The following is an 18,149-nucleotide window of genomic DNA, read 5'->3' as shown; positions in this document are numbered from 1 at the left end:
TCATGGTTGTTCAACCTCTGAGCTGTGCTATCAGCAATTCTAACTGGAATGTGTATCTCAAAGTGCCTGCCTCAGCTCCTCCATATTCCAGCACCACACGAGCCACACACAGACATGAAGAGACCATATTCTCTTGGAAGCATTTATTTTGCAAGTGAACCTGAAGACTACATCATCAGGGGATTTAATCGTGGGCATATAGAAAGCTCACTAGTGTCCACTTAGTTTGAGAGAGAGGATATCAATGAAGGAAGCTAGGAAGAAAATATAATCTCCAGCCAAAACCTCATTTTAAGCTATCAGGAATTAGGGAGAGAATAGAGGGTGCAAAGTCTGGGTTTTGAGTAGAAGAAGACAGTGACTGGCTTGGGTAAGAGAGATAAATCAGATAAACGTTAATCTCTCTCTAAAGTTCTTGGTTCTCTCCCAAACAAACAAACAAACCAAACCAACCCAATCTTCTCTTCCTGGATTTACCTACCTCCTAAATGGCCTGTAATGAATAAGAGACTTTGTAGAAAGCCACTTAGAAAACTAGGAAGACTTTTATTTTTTTTTTAACAAAGCCTCTGGCTATACAAAATATGTATTAGAATGGGAGTGAAGGTAAAAATAAAAACAGGTTAATAAGTTATGAATGTTAATTATTTAGACATCTATACGAGTCAACAATGATTAGGCTTAGGTGAGAAAACAATTAAAGAGTAGTCTTCCTAGTCACCGTTTGACCTGGAGGGTAATTGTTTGTGAACGGATCCATCAGCTCTTCCTTTAGTCAGCATTTAAAATTGGCTTGGCAGATTCTGGACACGTGGTTCCTGCCAAATCTGCTTTATATCGAATTACTTCCAGGGATTAGTAGGAATAACTTTATAAAGGAGTAACTAGGGAGAGGGTGTGAGGAGGAAACCTAATGAGGGAGATATCCCCTCTGGGGTGAGTGGGAAGGGGAATGACATCACACTCGCAATGGCACCTGGGGCTGGAGGCTTTTCATGTCATGAAAGCAAACTGAGCATCCCATTCGAGGTATCAGAGGAAAGATGAACACAGGAAAGCAAAGTCTGGGTGGCTGCCATCTTCCGGGAGACAGACCCTTTGTAACGTGAGAAGTGCTAGGAGGGACACAGAGGAAGCATCACTCCAGGCCGGGAGACAGAATGAGCATGCGCACAAGCTCAGCGCTTTGATGTGTTAAACAAGGTGTTTAGTAGAGCGGTTACCACAGTGGGGCAAGGAGTTTGACTTGGCAGTATGGATCAAAAGGAGAGCTTATTATATTAGACAAAGAAAAAAGCGATAGCAAGTGCTTTTACCAAGCCACCTGTCGGTTCCCTATACAGTAGGTCTTAGTCTTGTACCAGATTATTTCTTTGAGGTAGGGCTGTCTCCTTGCCCCCAAATCCATTGTTAATGCCAATAATAAGAAAATATGAATAGCTGGCCAGTGGTGGCACATGCCTTTAATCCTAGCACTTGGGAGGCAAGAGGCAGGTGGATTTTGAGTTCCAGGGCAGCCTGATCTACAGAGTGAGTTCCAGGACAGCCAGGGCTACAAAGAGAAACCCTGTCTTAGAAAAAAGGAAAAAGAAAATATGAATGATAGTTGTTAAAATGAAATTACCAAGTCTCAAGTGTCTCTCCTTGGGATGTAAAGGATCACCTCATAGGATTCTAAATGCCTACAGCTCTGTGCACTAAGAAGTAGCATAGAAGCGCTTCAAGGGGCTTTGTTTAGACTTGCTATTATTAACATTTGCTTCTAGTTCTATCAGAAAATATAACAAAGTATCCTAGGGTGGTAGGTTCTAGAACATGTACACACACACAGCCACATGATGATCCCCAGTGGCAGAGTCTTCACATGGATGACTCCTAAAAGCCAGAAGAGCCAGAATCCATATTTTAAGAATAAAACATCTAAAACATAGCTAATGTGGTGTGCATGGTACATTATGCAACTGCTTTGCAGTGCAACCTAATTCCTTAGTTTAGAACCAATGAAATAATAATTTCATCTTGTGACCTATGGACTAGATTCACAGTAAAATTATTTAGTCATAAAAGGGAAACGTTGACAAAAGTATAGTACCCATGTGCTCCAGACTTGGAGCTGACCTTTCTGTGCAGCCGAGAGTGCCGAGAAATATGATGTTATAAGTTAGCTTCGTGCACATCCATTCTTGCCATGAGGTTGACACAAATCAGAAGACGGCCTGGGTGGTTGCTCATTGGCTTTCAAGGCTGTCAGTCAGTTATAATCAAACCCATCCCACCTGAGCCAATAGGTTTTTCAGGTTTTTTTTTTTTTTTTTTAAATTGATCCACATTCTATCTTTCTTACAATGAAATGCAGGCCTTCCCTGAAATGGCTGATAATATGAAAGAAATATATTCCTTTCAATTCTATTAAAGATTCCATTAAAGAAAATAGGTGGTAAATTGGGGTAAAGTGTGGCTTTCTGAACTTCTCCCTCCTGAGGAAGACAGAGCTCATCTCTGAACCTTCAGGCGAGCAACTTAACACAGGAAGTACGCTTCCACGGAGTAACGTTCCGTCTTATCTAAGGTCTGACATACGAGCCACAGACAAGGACTTACTGTACTCAGCAGGGCTCCACCTGAACGCCCAAGAGGATGGGGGAAGAGAATCATGATCTTTCTGGATTTTAGTTCACTTTTTAGGCTCTCAGTTAAACAGAACAACACATTTTGTTAGGGAGTTAAAGAGGTCTTGGTCACTCTTTGAGACACAGCACATGGTTGCCTTGTGGGCTGAAAAATCAGGAAGACTAGCTGGGGTCCTGAAGCACCCGGAAAGTCTCGCTGGTAGATGACACTGCAGGAGACAAATATATCCGAGATCACCTTGCTCCCTGGGGAGGAGGGCTCCTGCAGAGGCAAAGATCAAGGGAACAGGTGTTAGTAGTGGGGGTGGTTGGGTGCTATCCAGGATGGAAGGTACTGGAAAGACCCTTCACGTGACCCAACACAGAGGATGGAAGTCAGCAGGGAGGGGAAGGCCTAGGATGGGCAGGGTTCTCAATGGTCAAAGAGGCCTCCAGGAGAAATAGCAAGAGAGATTAGGCTCAGTGCTATAGAAAGGGACCCAAAACAAGGAAGGACATTTATATTTTTTTTTTTCAGTTAAAAAGTCATCGGGGCAAAGCATGGTTAGACACACGGGAAGAGGCCAAGACAAGAGAATCACAAGTTGAAAGTCAGGTATTATAGTCAGAGTTGGTTGGTCTGGAATAGATGAACAAACCTGTAAGTAGCATACCTCTGTGGTATCTGCTTCAAGTTCTTGCCTCAAATTCCTTCCTGGGGTTCCCTTGATAGAAGGATTGTAAGATGAAAAAAAAAATCTCCCCCAAGTGTTACTTTTGGTGCTTTTCACAGCAAAAGAAAGCAAACAAGGAGAAATATATATATATATATGGCTATAGTTATATATATAGTTTTTATATAGTTATATATGGTTATATGTAGTTATATATAGTTATATATAGTTATATAGCTAGATGCTATCTCAAAAACATAAAAATAAAAGTTGGTGGGCTGGCCTGGGAGACCATGTGCAGAGCATGTGTGGGGATCTGGGGTCTATGTCTAGCATTGCAAGAGAAAGAGAGGAAACGGAGTAGGAGAAGGCAGGGGAGGGGAGGAGCCCAGGGAGAAAGACAGGGAAATCACTAGCATCATGTGTTGCTCAGGCTGCTAAAACAGAATACTGCAGCCTGGGTGGCTTAAACAACAGAAATGTGGCCTCTCGAGTTTCTGAAGGCTGGAAAGCCCAAAAGCATTGGCAGCATGGTCATTTTCTGGAGGGGGTCCCTGTCTGGCTTGCAGATGGCCGGCCTTCTCATTCTGTCATCCCAGGGCGGGGAAGAGGCCAGCTCTCTGGTGTCTCTCCTTATGAAGATGGGATCCCACCATGACAGCCCTACCTTTGGGACTTCATCTGACCCCAATCACCTCTGCAAAGCCCATCGCTGCATCGCACCCTGGTGAGGAGCAGATGAAGGAAGGCAGCTTTCACTCCATTAGGGGTTCTGGGGAAAGCTGCTGGGGCAAGAAGCCAGACAGCAATGAGTTCTGAGCTTTCCAAGAAAGGAGAGAGCAGAGCTGAGTGGAGCAGGTTAGCAGGAGAGGCTGGTGCTACAAGAGTTGCTTATGGGAAAGAAATGATCTCATGTTCAGTTTGCTTAGACATCATTCTTTTTTTCTTCTGGGATCCAAAGAGCTCTACAGTCATATTCTTCTCATACTTTCTATCCCATTATATAATCTCCCCAAGTCAAACTAAACATCTTTTAAAAGGCAGTCACAATACACAGAGAAGTGAAAAAACATGTGTGTGGTGTGCTGCATGACCCATTTTGTTTAAAAGAGTCAACGGGGAAAAAATTCCGAAGGACATATACACAAAATGTTCAGTGTTTGCCTCTAGGAGATGGGATTTAGGACGCTGTCAGCAGGGATCAGTTAGGAAAACAAACTGTACTAGAAGATTCAAGCAGTCTTTATTGCGTCTAGGCAGGTCTGTGCTTGCAAAGGGGTAGAAGGATGGAGAGAAGACAGAGGTGGGTAGGTGGCAGCCACCGGGAGCTGTCAGCCTTGCTACCCCAGCTCTGGTCTCCCTGTTGCTTTTGCTGTATATCTGTCCAGAACTTTGTGTCTGGCCAATCAAGGCAGACCCTTGCATCTTCACGTCTGCTGCCACTATCACGGCCTAGTAGGGATGGTTAGTCTCTCTACTTCCTCCCAGATCCATGCGGGCAAACTTCATCACCAGGCCGAAAAAAAATCCAGCTTGCACCTGGGAAAGGGGTCAGGGAAGAAGCCCAGGGCCCAGAATCCCTTTGAAAGAACAGAGAATGGTACTTGGGCCAGAATACAGTCATTATAGTCTACAAGTGAGCCCTGGATCAGTTAAATTTCTCAACTGTAACAGCAATAGCATCAGCCTTCTGTAACTGACCCTCTGGCCAATGGAATGAGTTCAGCTGCTCCTCAAAATAGGAGAACCATTTGATATCAGCTACCATATCCACTGCCAGGGGACCTGCTCTGGCCAATGGCAAACCTGAGCAGGCACTGTGAATCCTAGCCACTAAGTGACAAGTTTCACTACCTACAAATAGCAGAAAATCAAGAGGAGATATAAAATGCATATATACGAGAGCAGAAAACTATGTATACTTTTAGCCACTGTTTCTACAATCAGTCATGAGGCTGGAGCTGGCATTGCTGAAACTTCCTGTTTCTTTTGGTTTGGCCTCACTTTAGTTAAAATTAGTTTTTTTTTTTTCATTCTTAACTTTTTTCAAGATTTACTTATTTTATGCATACGAGTATTTCCCTTTCATGTATATATACACAACATATGGTGTGTTCCTGGCACCCATGGAGGTCATAAGGAGGTATCAGATCCCCAAACTGGAACTAAGGTGTTGTGACCACTATATAGGTTCTAAGAATTAATTTCATGTGCACTGCAAGAGCAGCAAGCTAAGCACCAAACCATCTCTCAAGCCCAGAATTAGTGTTTCCCTAGAAAACTATTTCAAAATCTTTATTCTTAAAAGGCCTGCCCCTGTATTGGCTTGCTCTAATCTATTAACTTTAACTGTTTACAATTCCTAGCCAGTAACTAGCAAGTGCCAGGTTTCAATTACAGTCCTAACCCTACGGCGTAGTAGCAGCCCTACGTCTTCCTCACCTGTCACTCCAGCCAATACAATAAGTACTTTGTTTTTCATTGTAGTTCAGTGGTATTCTAAGAAACATCAAATGCTAGTCTTTTCTATCAAGCAGTATAGAACCCAATTAGGACAAGGAATTTAATTATTTTTATTTCTCTCACCTCGTTAAGACTTTTATGCAAATCTTTTTATCTTTTTACTTATAGACCTTTATATAAATGCTTTAAAACCCCCACCCAATAAAACTTTGATTTAACTACCCCTTTGTCCCTTCCTTCATTTCCTTTGCCTTGAAACTTGTAAAACTAACCAACGTTGAAGGAGTCTGAGGTCAGACCCCAGATGCTGGGGAAAAGACAGTCGCTGCCTGCGTTGGAATCAGAATCAAGTGTACTGGTGTTCCCATGTGCCTGCCCACGCCATTCAGGTCCTGACACACCTTTTTAAAAACAAGTGGCTCACTGAGCTACTTCTGCTTGGCTCCCATGTTCCTTTGTGAGGCACCAACACTGACTGAGATTATTCTTTGGTTCTAAGAGCACAGATACTATAATGGGCCGTGTGGTTAACTGTGCAACTGTTATCACATTCTCCAGTAGATGTGTGTTCCCTATAGACTTGTCAAGGACGAAAAGCAAAACATTTTTGGTGTAGGATTTGGGGTGCATAACTAAAGTAAGAATTCAAAGTTGTATGGAGATGAAGACATGGACAGTTGTCCCGCCACGTCTCCTCTCCCTCTTTTATCCTTGGATACCACGAAAAGAATACTCCAAACAAGTGCAGGTTTTACCTTATCCAGGGGTATTGGAAAGTATAGGATAAGGCTGGAGAGATGATGTTACAGTACTTAAGTGCACTGGCTGCTCTTCCAGAGGTCCTGAGTTCAATTCCCGGCAACCACATGGTGGCTCGCCATCATCTATACTGGGAGCTAATGCCTTCTTCTGGCATGCAAACATACATGCAGATAGAGAGCACACACACACACACACACACACACACACATACATAAAATAAATAAATCTTTAAAAAAAAGAAAGAAAAGAAGTATAGGATTCACTTTAGAGGCACCTACTAATGTGTCAACCATCCCTCTATACCTGGAACATGTCAAGGCAGTTAAGAATTCACCCTCCATATGTCATTCCTGTGGTTGCCACAGCATATCAGGAGTAGAGGACAAATATATTTCCCTGAGTGCTGGAGGCTGGGGCCCTGCCTTAGCCTCTGGAGTTTAGAAGCCAGGAAGAACCCAGTCTCACTGGTCCACAGAACACATCTTATGACCAGGCAGGGGATCCCCTCAAGGAAGAGCTAACTTACTTTCATAAGGAAACAGGTAGAATGTAAGGTGACATCTACACAGATGTGATCTTCCTTTAAATCAGAGGTATTGATTGGCACATCCTTATGGTCAAGCAGCTCAGAGTTTCCAAGTGAAGCAGTCTGGCCACGATGTCTAACTTAAACATCTCGAGATGTATAATTTGTATCCTTGATAGGTGCTGCACTTATTACACAGCCGACCACACCCATTCGCTGTCACCTTCTTGAGTTTTTAAACATGGAACTCGTTTTTAATGGGAATTACCAATTTGCCAAACATTCTCTGTTAGGCTTTTTCTGAAATCTACTATAATCATCTCTTCGGGGTAAAATCTTGTCATTGCTCATGTATTTCTAACCCACAATCACTCTGTAGACCAGGATACAATTTTAAAACCTTCAAGTTCTAAATTGGAACACAAAATTTATTGTGCGGCTCCAAGTCAGTGTAAAATTTTCCATGATTTTGCCCAGAAAACAGATGCCCGTCAGCACTCTCACCAAGAATCCCCATCATTACTGCGACTCTCAGGGTTGGAACAAAATCCAAACTCTCTTGGGAGCCAGAGCTTCTCCAGGGAGGACTCCAAGCAGCTGCCTCCGAGAGTCTTTTAATTATGGCATATGCAAATGCATCATGAACAGAGCACCCTCTTTCCAGGAAGGAAGGCACTGCTTGTCTGCCCTGGGATGCTCCCTGTCCACCAGAGTGAGCTCCTGAGCAAGTCCTCTTGGGCCACAGGGCACAGGCAGAGAACTGAGCACCGTGTGCTGCAGACTCAGAATCCAAATAGACCGAGAAGCCAGGGAGGTGAATTCCATGACAGGCATCTTCAAAGAATGATAACTAAGCACAACTGGAGTCTCTGGGTTCCAACTCTACCTCCCCTCTCTCCGTTGATCTAAGTCTTCTCAATCAGCATTCCTTTTAAGCCTGGCGTTCTTACCAGTGAATGGACGGGTCAAGTCTTTCCTACCAGTCAACTGATACATCAAGCCTTGCCTTAGGGATCTAGTAAGAGGATAAGTGTCTCCATCGATCAACTTCTTGGGATAAGCTCAAAATATTAACAGATTATCTAGAAGCCTATATAATGCTTAGCAGTAAGCCACATCCACGAGGCTCAGAATCTCTAAGGGAGGCACAAAGTCTGGAGAAAATTTTGTGAACAAAGGAGGTAGGAATGGCATCAGACTGTTGTCTGCCTCTAAGGCTGTGGGGCGTTCGCCTAGAACTTGTTAATAAAGTACTTTCCTTGACAGCTGATTCTAAACCCTTAGTAAAAACCCTCCCCTGTCTACCCTCTAGGATGGATGGTTACTGAGGATCAGAAGCAGAGGGAGACAATAGAGATCAAGGCAGACGGCTCACACAGTGACTCACAGGGGCTGCTTCAACTCTAGCACAGCCAGGAAACAGCACAGGTTAGACAGAACAGCCATACCTGATGGTGGTACCTTGCAGGCGGTCTATCTTCTTGTTGAGTTCTGCAATGATGCTGTGGAGTTCTGTGATGCGCTCCTCATAGCGGAGGGTTGTGCGTTCCTGGACGTCTTCATGCTCTCTCATGAGGTGTGACTGTTCACACTAGGACCAAGAACACAGAGCAGAAGATGAACAGGTGGATGCGTTGGCATGCCTTTTGGAGAATGCTTCTGCATTTTATGGCTTCAAACTATCACTCTCAAAAACTGCTATGTCCAAACTAAAACAAGTACCTGTTCCAACCCCAAACTAACCCTTGTAGCCCCAATCAAAATTTACACTGCCTTGGGAGGAGATGCTGTGCTTTCTCTGCCTAACATTCCTTCCTTCTCTTTTACCGTCTGCAGAGTCACTCTTTGCTCCTGACCAAGAAACAGGCAAGAGTTCATCAGATTGCAGAGTAAATGCCCCCAAGTAATGCACATAAGTTTGCACAGAGCTGATTTGCTTTACTTTGAGGCCTTACTTTCTTCCACTGATTTGCTTCATTTTTGACAGTATGTTTCAGTTACCAAAACACTGAGCAGTATAATGGGTGTTCTGGTGGGGGAGGGGGACCAGTATATGCCATTCAATATCCTCTTCTGACATACTGTAATCTCCCAGAAGGCAGACACTAGATATTCCATTATTTAGCCCCAACCATCTCCCCCGCCCTGGTGACATATGGCCCAGCTCACTGTGGGTGATCTAGAAGTGTTATGAAATGAGAAAATGGCAACATGTTAGAGCCATGAAGGCGTCTTTATAGAAATAATAACAAAAAAAGAAAGGGCCCGGAGCTTCCCCGTGCCTATGCATTGGTGGGGTAAGAATCACTGCATGCTATGAAAACATTTTTACAGAGGGAATTTAAACCATAAGGAATCCATCCACCATTATATCTTTCTACCCTCCTCAATTGCCCTTTGGCAAGTAGCAGCTGATCTCATTTACATAACAATAAAGCATCCTAGGTGATGGAACAAGTGGTCTAGCTCTGGCCTTGTCTGCGATACTCAGCGGTTATTAATTTCCTGTCCAGCAGGGAAATTTTAATTTCACTTTCAACAAGGTTTTCCAAATGCTGAGAGCCATATGCGATCTCCAGCCAGCTCTGCAGGTGTGCATTTCCAGGCCCAGTGGCAGGAAAAGGGTAAGGCAGATAAAGGTCCCTTTATCTTCTATGTTTCCAATGATATCACCCAGGGCAGGGACCTGGGGACCTTCTGAGCTCTAGAAACAAGATTAGGGCAAGCAAGGTAAAACCTGCTCTGTCGTAACGCCTCATAGGATAGCTGTTTTACGAAGAACACTACTATGAACTACTGTGGTCAGTGAGAACCTCAACACCAAAGAACCGCCACTCAAAGCCAAGCGGAGAGTCAGTGGCTTCAGAGAGGTGAGGATGAACACAGAACAAAGGTCGCCTTTAATGGGCTGGGGACACTGCTCAGTAGCGCAACTTCTGTTTAGTAAAGGAGAGGTCCTGGGTTTAATCCTTAGCACCAAAGAAAACCACACCTATGTGGAGGCTCTCCTAAAAGAGGAATCCTGTTTCATGCATTTCAGGATTATCCCACCATGATCCACTAACCTTCATAAGAAGAGAAGTCCACAAAGTGTCAGTATGTCAGAACTCACTTGGGTTACTAAAGAAACAGAGCCTGTCGTTCTCTGAAACAACTTACGGTAGAATACTGTTCCCCTCCATTCCTGAGAGGGGATCTATGAGCTCTCGCTGCTGGTCTTTATCCCCCCCCCCCCTCCCAAATAGTGTGTGTTCTATTCACACACCTATAGAACACATGCTCTTATGCAATCAAACTGGAAAGGCTAGCAGGACAAAGCCAGTCTCTGCTTTAGACTCTGCCACAGCCATGCTGGCTTTCAATAAATACCCAGTTCTCTAGATCATTTTCTGTGTGATGTTTCCCATACAAACTTCATGAGCTTCCATCATCCCTCCCTCATTCTTGTCTTCAGTCTCTATGGACCAACAGGCCAGTGCCACCACCTAGCCTGTCAAGAAACGGCAGAACCCTACCATGAAGGAAGAGGCTCAGTACTTAAGACTTGAAAGCCAGGATGAGACAACACAGGCATCTTTGCGGGGACAGCTCCGGGTCTACACTACATGTGGGGCCGGCTGGGTTTCGGAGATACCAGATGGAGAGGGGGAGGGCGGCATGTGGTACTGAGCCACCTTTGCCCTGGCTTCCAGCTGAAACATCTGCCTGGAGGGGTGCGCAGGAACAGGAGACTACAGGAAGCCTGAACTCAGTCAGGCACAGCGCTTGCAGCCAACAGGAGGGAAGTCAGGGGGAAACAACTCTCTTAGCAGAGGGCAAAGATGTTTGGCTCACATCCCTACATTTCCCCACAAGTATGCTTTTTTAAAAATACTAGGAAGCCTCTCTGATTTAGTGTTTCCTTTAACAAATATCAGACATCTCTAGATGGCCCCAAATGTCTAAGAGACTACCTAGTGTGACAGGGGAAGGAACTGTGACAAGCCCTTTGAATAGAGCTGTGGTCACGATCATCAAATGGACTAACAGGATCCTGGGATTTTGGAGAATGAGAAGCATGGACTTAAGTCAGCGGGGAGAATATGTGGGTGATGTCGGTTCTATCTCTGGGCAGTACTTACATCCAGGAATCAGCAGAGTCTCCTAGGCTGTTAAAGCACTTACTTGTTCATGAGAATCTGTAGTGAATGATCACAAGTGACAACTCAGAGGTGCAGTCTCAGTTTATTTATCTCCAATTTTGTTTATCTTTTTAAACTTAGTCCAGCCGAGGGTCCATTTTAGCTGTTAAGAATCAGCACTTTGTTTTGAGGTCCTTGATTCTTAGGCTGTTTATTTCTGCTTTGACCTTGCTTTCTTTCCTTCTACTAATTTTGGGTTCAGTTTGTTCTGTTTTTTTGAGCATCTTGATATACATTAGTGGTTTCGGTTTGTTGTTGTTGTTTGTTTTTGCCCTTTTTTGAGAATTCTCTTTTTAAAAATATAGGCATAAATTGTCATAAGCATCCTGTTTAATATTGGTTTTGCTATGTCCTATAAGCTTCGGTACATTGTACGATTATTTACATTTGTTTTAAAAACATTTCAGATGGACTTTATAAGTTCCCAGTTACTCATTTACAATGTTAATGATGATGAAAGACCTAAAAGATCTGCTAGGTTTTCATGAATCCATCCACACAATCCTTTTGCAAATGGTGTTTCTGTCTCTCCCACAGTTAGTGGGGCTCCACCTGGAAGATAAACATTAGCCACGAAGGGGGAGGGGGGTGGGGAGGTGGGAGTGTGTGGGGGGGGTGGGGGCTGCCGCAGGGCCTTCACAGCATGTGGTATTGCTGCCTCTTTTGCAGGAGTGTACCTGCACGTTTCTTCGCCCCTCGAAGCTAATACAGGCCCTGGAAATCTGTTCTGACCAATGACATGAGCAATTGCACGCCATTTTGTTATTGAGAACTCTGGTAGGATTTGCCACATGTCCTTCTCCTAGTCATAGTGAGCAGTAACCTTCTAGATGATGGCGGTTGGATGAACTGGGGTGTCTACGTGCACACTCCACACCCCCACATCCCTCCATGAGCTCCTAGTAAGACATTTGATATCTAGAATTGCTTACTATTATTGCATAACATACCCAGACTGATCAAACCATTTTGTACATGGGAAAACAGACTCAACATGAAGTGACCGTTTTATTTATTGTAACCTAGGTAATGGGCAGACACAATCAATCAAACAAACAACACAAAGACAAGAACAAAGCAACAAACCAACAAAACTTTTTCTAATTCTGCTTGAGTCACCTGGGAACTGAATCCATAACCTCACTCCTTCGTCCTCTCCCAGCTTCTTAGGGGCCACAATAAACACCAGGAAATTTTATGCCCAATAGTACCAGACAGGAGCTAGAAGATGTAGACATCTTCACCTTCATCCCTAAAGAGGACAGAAGCACCCAGGTTCTCACAGTGTGTAACTGGGCAATGCTGGCTTCTGTTAGTAGTTCCGGCTACCTGTCAATCATTCAATGACGACTTATCAGGTACCAGGAAGGAATAACAAGAGTTTCTCATGGGACCCTTACCAGCTGGTTATTATTATCTTATTTGCTTTTCCATACACAAATGTCTGCTACATTTCCAATGAAAAAGGCAAGAAATAGCTTGGAACAATGTGCCTCTGCTTTTCCGCGCGCTATTGCAGTAATCGCATTCTGGCCTCTCTCTCTATCCATCCTAAATTCAATTTCTGACTGATGCTACCAGAAAGCTGAAGCCAGAGTCCCTGTGGCTGCAGCGGCTTGCCTCAACGTTTCTAGAGGTCAGTGTCACTGGGAATCTAGATTTTCCCCATAGCTGCAGACTTTCAGCTTGTGATTAAATATCAGAGTGCTTTGTTTTTCCTGGATTCTTATCTGCTATGTGATGTATCTCCTGAGCTCCATTTCAAACTTGAACCTTGTCATGTTGAGGGAGGAATAAAAATCCGTATAAATACCTGCATCTAGCCATCTAAATTGCTGTGGTTGCCTATGTACAATACTGTCTAATAAAAACAAACAATGGGGCCAGTGAGAAGGCACAAAAGGTGAGGGAACTTGTGGCTAAGTTGGAGGATCTGAGGACAATGTCTGGGAGTTGCATGATGGAAGGAGTGAACCAAACCCTGTAAGTTGTCCTCTGGCCTTCACAGGTGCACTGTGGCATGTGTGTGCACAAACACACACATATATATGTAAACAAAAATGTGATAAAAATTAAACAAAAAACAAGCAACAGCATCACTTCAACTGCTGAGAATAAAACCTTTAAGACACATCTCTGCTGGTGATACAATCTCAAATAAAGCCTTGAGCCAGCCCTGCCTGGACATACGAGGCCCGTAGGAAAAGCCTGTGCAGTGTGGTGACCCTGAGGAGCTTTACGAGTTTGTTAATGCGCTTTGCTGTCCCCACTGAGGCCGCTGATCTTTAATCATCACATTTGTCTCAGCTGTCACACCTAAGAGCATTATGAACTGGCTTCTAGAAAAATGCAACACCGCCATTAATAAGCTGACCCTCAGCCATCCTGGAAAGGGGGTCGGCCCTCTTCTGTTTAAAATATGGCAGAATGGGATGATACTTTCTCAGGGTCACACTGGGCTGGTCACAACTAATGGTACTCAGGGTAAGCCAATTCTGATTCTAAGCTCTGACTCAGTCCTCCTTCGAGGAAGACAAGCTCAGAAAAAGGAGAGAAACTCATGCCATGGAGGAGCACAGAGCTGGAGTGGTCACCACGGTCACCACGGTCACCATGTCACCACAGTCACCATGTCACCACAGGACACTATTCACAAAGAAGAAAGGATAGAGACGCTGACAAAGAAAATGCCTGCAAGGTGCATCTTCATCTCAGGGGGAAAAATGCACGTGAAAGAAAATACTGTCTCTGTTCCATTTTATTGAAAGTACAATGTTTTCTTTCTTAAAGGCCAGGGTGTGAAGACTCAGGGGGCTTGCTTTGGGGAGATAGAGAACTTCAAAACAGGAAGCGTCTCGTCTCGTAGCAGCACTGCTGCTTTGAATGTGGATGTAAGTGCAGGTCTGTGCACCCGCTCAGTTGGCGAAGTTAGGGATGTCTCCCTTTACTGTGCTTGCAGCAAGTGTTGCATAGCAGAGCAGCAGAGAACGAATCCCGTCTTTCCTATCTTATGGGTTCCCTACTCAGCTCCTCGCGTCCAACCTAGGGATATTTGTAAAATTCCATCTAGGATCAATTTCCTAACATAGGAAACCTACCATCATTCAACCAATCCCAGTGTTATCAGTAATTATTGAATGGATGCTGATTTCTTCCAGGGAATCTCCAGTGAAGGTAACCACCATTTACTGTTTACAATTTTGTTTAATCATGACACTGTGGTATTCGGACATGGTAAACCTTTCTCCAGCCACAGAAGGAACTTCACCTGCATTTGCTCTCGCAGAAGCTGAGAAGGTTTCAAGCAGGCATCATTTACTGGGGCACACAAGAGAGCACAGTACAGCCAACTCATTGTATTTATCCTTTCTAGAATAAACCCATCTCTGTAAGGGAGTCAGAATAGCCAGGCTGACATTTTCTCACATTCTCTTTCCTAGATCTTAGGGGTTTTTGTTTGTTTGTTTTTTCCTTGGTTTTGTTCTTTTGGGCTTTTTTTCTTTTTGGACTTTGAAAGGCAGCTCTCTCTCGTGAAGTGTGCACAAGGTGACTTTTAAGACTGCTGTATGAATGCAAATAGAAGTTGGAGGCTTTCAGGCGTGATCAGTATCATCAGGGGTAAAAACGGCCATCACAAGCTATTATGTGAGACTGCTTAAACACAAATATGCCCCCAAGGATCTGAGCCAAGTTTTCTATTATATTTTACTATCCCCTGAAAACACAGTGCTGTCTTTGCACACACAAATCCTAATGACTATCATAATGGTCATGCTTTAAGGTCCAATACTGAGAAGGCTACAGGGGGAGGAAAGAAAAATGGCGCTTGGGGGTGGCGGGGGGGGGGGGGGGTAGGGTAGGGAGGGGGCGGGTGTAGGGTGGGGTGGGGGTTGGGGTGGGGTGGCGTCTCACTAATCTTAACTGCCAGCAGTGACTTTGACTTTCGACAAGTGCAAATTGAAAACCTGTTTTGAAATACCGGTTTACTGTTTTTTCAAATCTACAGTGCTACAGATCTAGCACTTTCTCTTTAAAAGAACTTAATCTGAAGTGGCATTTAGCAAATGCCAGTTTATCAAAGCTGGGTACTGGAAACAGTGTAATGCTGATATTCATGTTTGTTCTTCTACAATCAATCATCTAAGTTAAAAAAAAAAAACGGAGAAACAAAACTCAGAGCCAAACAGTAACAGACCCCCAAACTGTCTTGCAGAGAAGCCCGCAGTGAGAATCCTGTAGTGTGGAAGAGTACTATTGGCCTTGCTCAGCAGCTCATGTGACCTTGGGTAGGCGCAGGGTCATCTGCCTGGCTGTCTGTCAAATGTCAAGGACTCAGTGTAAGTCCAGTCTTTCTTATCCTTCCACCAGATTCAACACACCTGGAATCGGAAGACAGGAGAGCTGTCTTCCTAAAAATTTCCAGAGCCTTCTAGAACGGTGTCTGCAGCAAAACTGAAAATATTTTTCTTTTTCTCTGGCTGAAATTTTTTTCTTTAACTCTTTCCTTTCCAACTATGAAAATAATACAATAGCGATGAGATGTGCTTGGGAAGGAGCCGTGTAAAGCCGGGTATGATGGCGCAGGACCTGAGACTGAGGCAGGAGGATTGACTCACTTTCGAGATGTACCCTGGGTTACTAAGCACCACCTGTCTTAGAGACAGGTAACCGGCCCACCATCTCAGTGTGCCACTGACAGCTTCTTGCCACTTGAGGGGTGAGGGCTGAAGCCGGGGCCCTGTGAATGCTAGACACCCCACTCTGAGGGTCCACACAGACCTTTTTTTGGATCTTATTTTAAGAGAGAGGCTCACTGAGTTGTCCAGGCTGACCTGGAGCTCTTCCTGTTGCTCAAGCAGACCCTGCATCGTAAGTTCTCCTAGCTCCCCCTCCCAAGGAGCTGGGATTTCAAGTCTGCGCTGCCCCAAGCCAGGAAAGATGAAATTTTAAAAATAAACCTGGTATTTTTTGTTTGTTTGTTTGAAATGCTGTAAATTACCTCATTGGGGGGGGGGGGCTGAACATGTAGTTACACAGCACAGTTTAAAGAACTTGGCCTTAGTGTCCCTTTGAAAACAAGATACATTTAGGTAAGAATGAGCCAACATCTCTAGTAGAGGTCAGCAGTGTCTGTCTGTGTTGGCAGACTCAAAGTGGAGATTGATACTAATAAGTGGAAAACCAGGAGGCTGATAGGAGAAAACAGATAAAACCAGGAGGGCGGGGCTGATGCCAGAGTGTGCAGAGGGAGGGGTCCATCATGGGCTACAATGAACCATGGCAGGCTAGTGCCTGAGAATTGTAAAGACTGCTTCCCAAGGTTCCTGTCTAGAGCAAGGAAAACCTCTGAGCACGTCGGAACAGATCAGGATAGAGAAGATGGAGGGAAAGGGAAGATGCAGACATAAATAGAACAGAAACACAGAGTCAGAAAGTGTCCAGAAAGGGCTATCATACAGGCTATGATCTTAAATTGTCTTTATAATCTGCAGCTCCTGAATTCAAGGAGGGGGTGTAGAGATGGCTGAGCAGTTACATGTGTAGACTGCTCTTGCAAAAGAGCCCACTTTGGTCTAATACGTTTTCCACACATTAGAATCAATCTTGCTTCTGAGTCTGCCAACATGGACACCACTGAGCTATACCAATGGTGCTGGGTCATTCGCACCTGCTTGTATCTTGTTTTCAAAGGAAAACTGAGTTCAAGTTCTTTAAAGTGTGCTGCAAAAATATATGCCTAGTTCCTTTTTCAGTGTCGTAATTCAGAGTGTTTTTAACTTATTCACTTTACATGCTATTCACTGCCCCCATGCCAGTCACCCCTTCCTCAATCCGTCCCCCTTCCCCATTCCTCTCCTCCTCAGGGCAGGTGGGGGGGGGGGGGCTGGTTATCTCTGAGGCTAGGAGCTTCCTCTTCCACTAAGGCCAGACAAGGCAGCCCAGCTAGAAGATCATATTCCAAAGACAGGCAACAGCTTTTGGGATAGCTCCCATTCAATTTGTTCAGAACCTACATAAAGGTTGAGCTGCATGTCTCCTACATATGTACAGGGAGGCCTAGGTACAGCCCACCCATGTATTTCCTTTGGTTGGTGGTTCAAACTCTGAGAACGCCAATGGTCCAGAGGTTAGGTGACTCTGTTGGTCCTCCTGTGGACTTCCTATCCTCTTCAAGACCCTCAATTCTTCCTTCTATTTTCCTTAAGAATGCCTGAGCTCCATCTGTCTGAGACTGCTTCTTTTTGGAGCCTCTCAGAGGACAACATGTTCCTGTCTATACAATTCAGAAGGTTTAAAATGGTGGAGGAGAGGCATCAGGAGATTGAAGGTTCCCCCCAACCCCCGGGAATGGCAGGCTGTTCAGGGCAGCTTGACTTGGCCTAAAGGGCTCATCCAGCAAGGAAGATGCATGGGGTGTAGGGAAGCTTTCCTGTACGGTTCAGGAGTCTGATGGAGGAGGAAGAGAGGTAGCCTGAGAGCGGAGGCTCCCCTAGGAAAGCAGGTTGTTCAGGTCAGCTTGCCTTGTCTCAGAGGAAATTCAGAGTGTTTAAAACAAAACAAAACAACAAAAATCAAAACAAAAACAGCACCTGAATTAGGAACTTGTAACTGCCCATAATTCTAGCTTTAGGAGAATCTGACACCCTCTCCTGGCCTGTGTGTGTGCATACACACATGCACACCATACACCACACACACACACACACACACACACACACACACACACACACAATTAAATAATAAGTCTTTGAAAGTCAGTAAACAGCCAGGCAGTGGTGGCAGACACCTTTAATCCCAGCACTTGGGAGGCAGAGACAGACAGATTTCTGAGTTCGAGGCCAGCCTGGTCTACAGAGTGAGTTCCAGGACAGCCATTTCTACACAGAGAAAACCTATCTCAAAAACAAAACAAAAAACCAACAACAAAAAAAAG

At 44.4% G+C, this 18,149-nt stretch overlaps 1 protein-coding gene across 2 annotated transcripts in view; it reads right to left on the bottom strand.

Annotated features, from left to right (window-relative positions):
• Positions 1-18,149, bottom strand: part of Mcc (MCC regulator of WNT signaling pathway) — a 231,444-nt gene that overhangs the window by 83,181 nt on the left and 130,114 nt on the right. For both annotated transcript variants that reach the window (XM_052155938.1, XM_052155939.1), the window contains exon 3: positions 8,483-8,625. In XM_052155938.1, coding sequence (XP_052011898.1) covers positions 8,483-8,625 — 143 coding nt within the window. The remainder of the gene's footprint in view (positions 1-8,482; positions 8,626-18,149) is intronic.

The sequence above is a fragment of the Apodemus sylvaticus genome, chromosome 13 (genome assembly GCF_947179515.1).
Source record: "Apodemus sylvaticus chromosome 13, mApoSyl1.1, whole genome shotgun sequence".
Taxonomy (NCBI): domain Eukaryota; kingdom Metazoa; phylum Chordata; class Mammalia; order Rodentia; family Muridae; genus Apodemus; species Apodemus sylvaticus.
Note: the sequence above shows the minus strand (reverse complement) of the source record. Positions and strands in the feature narration are given on the sequence as shown.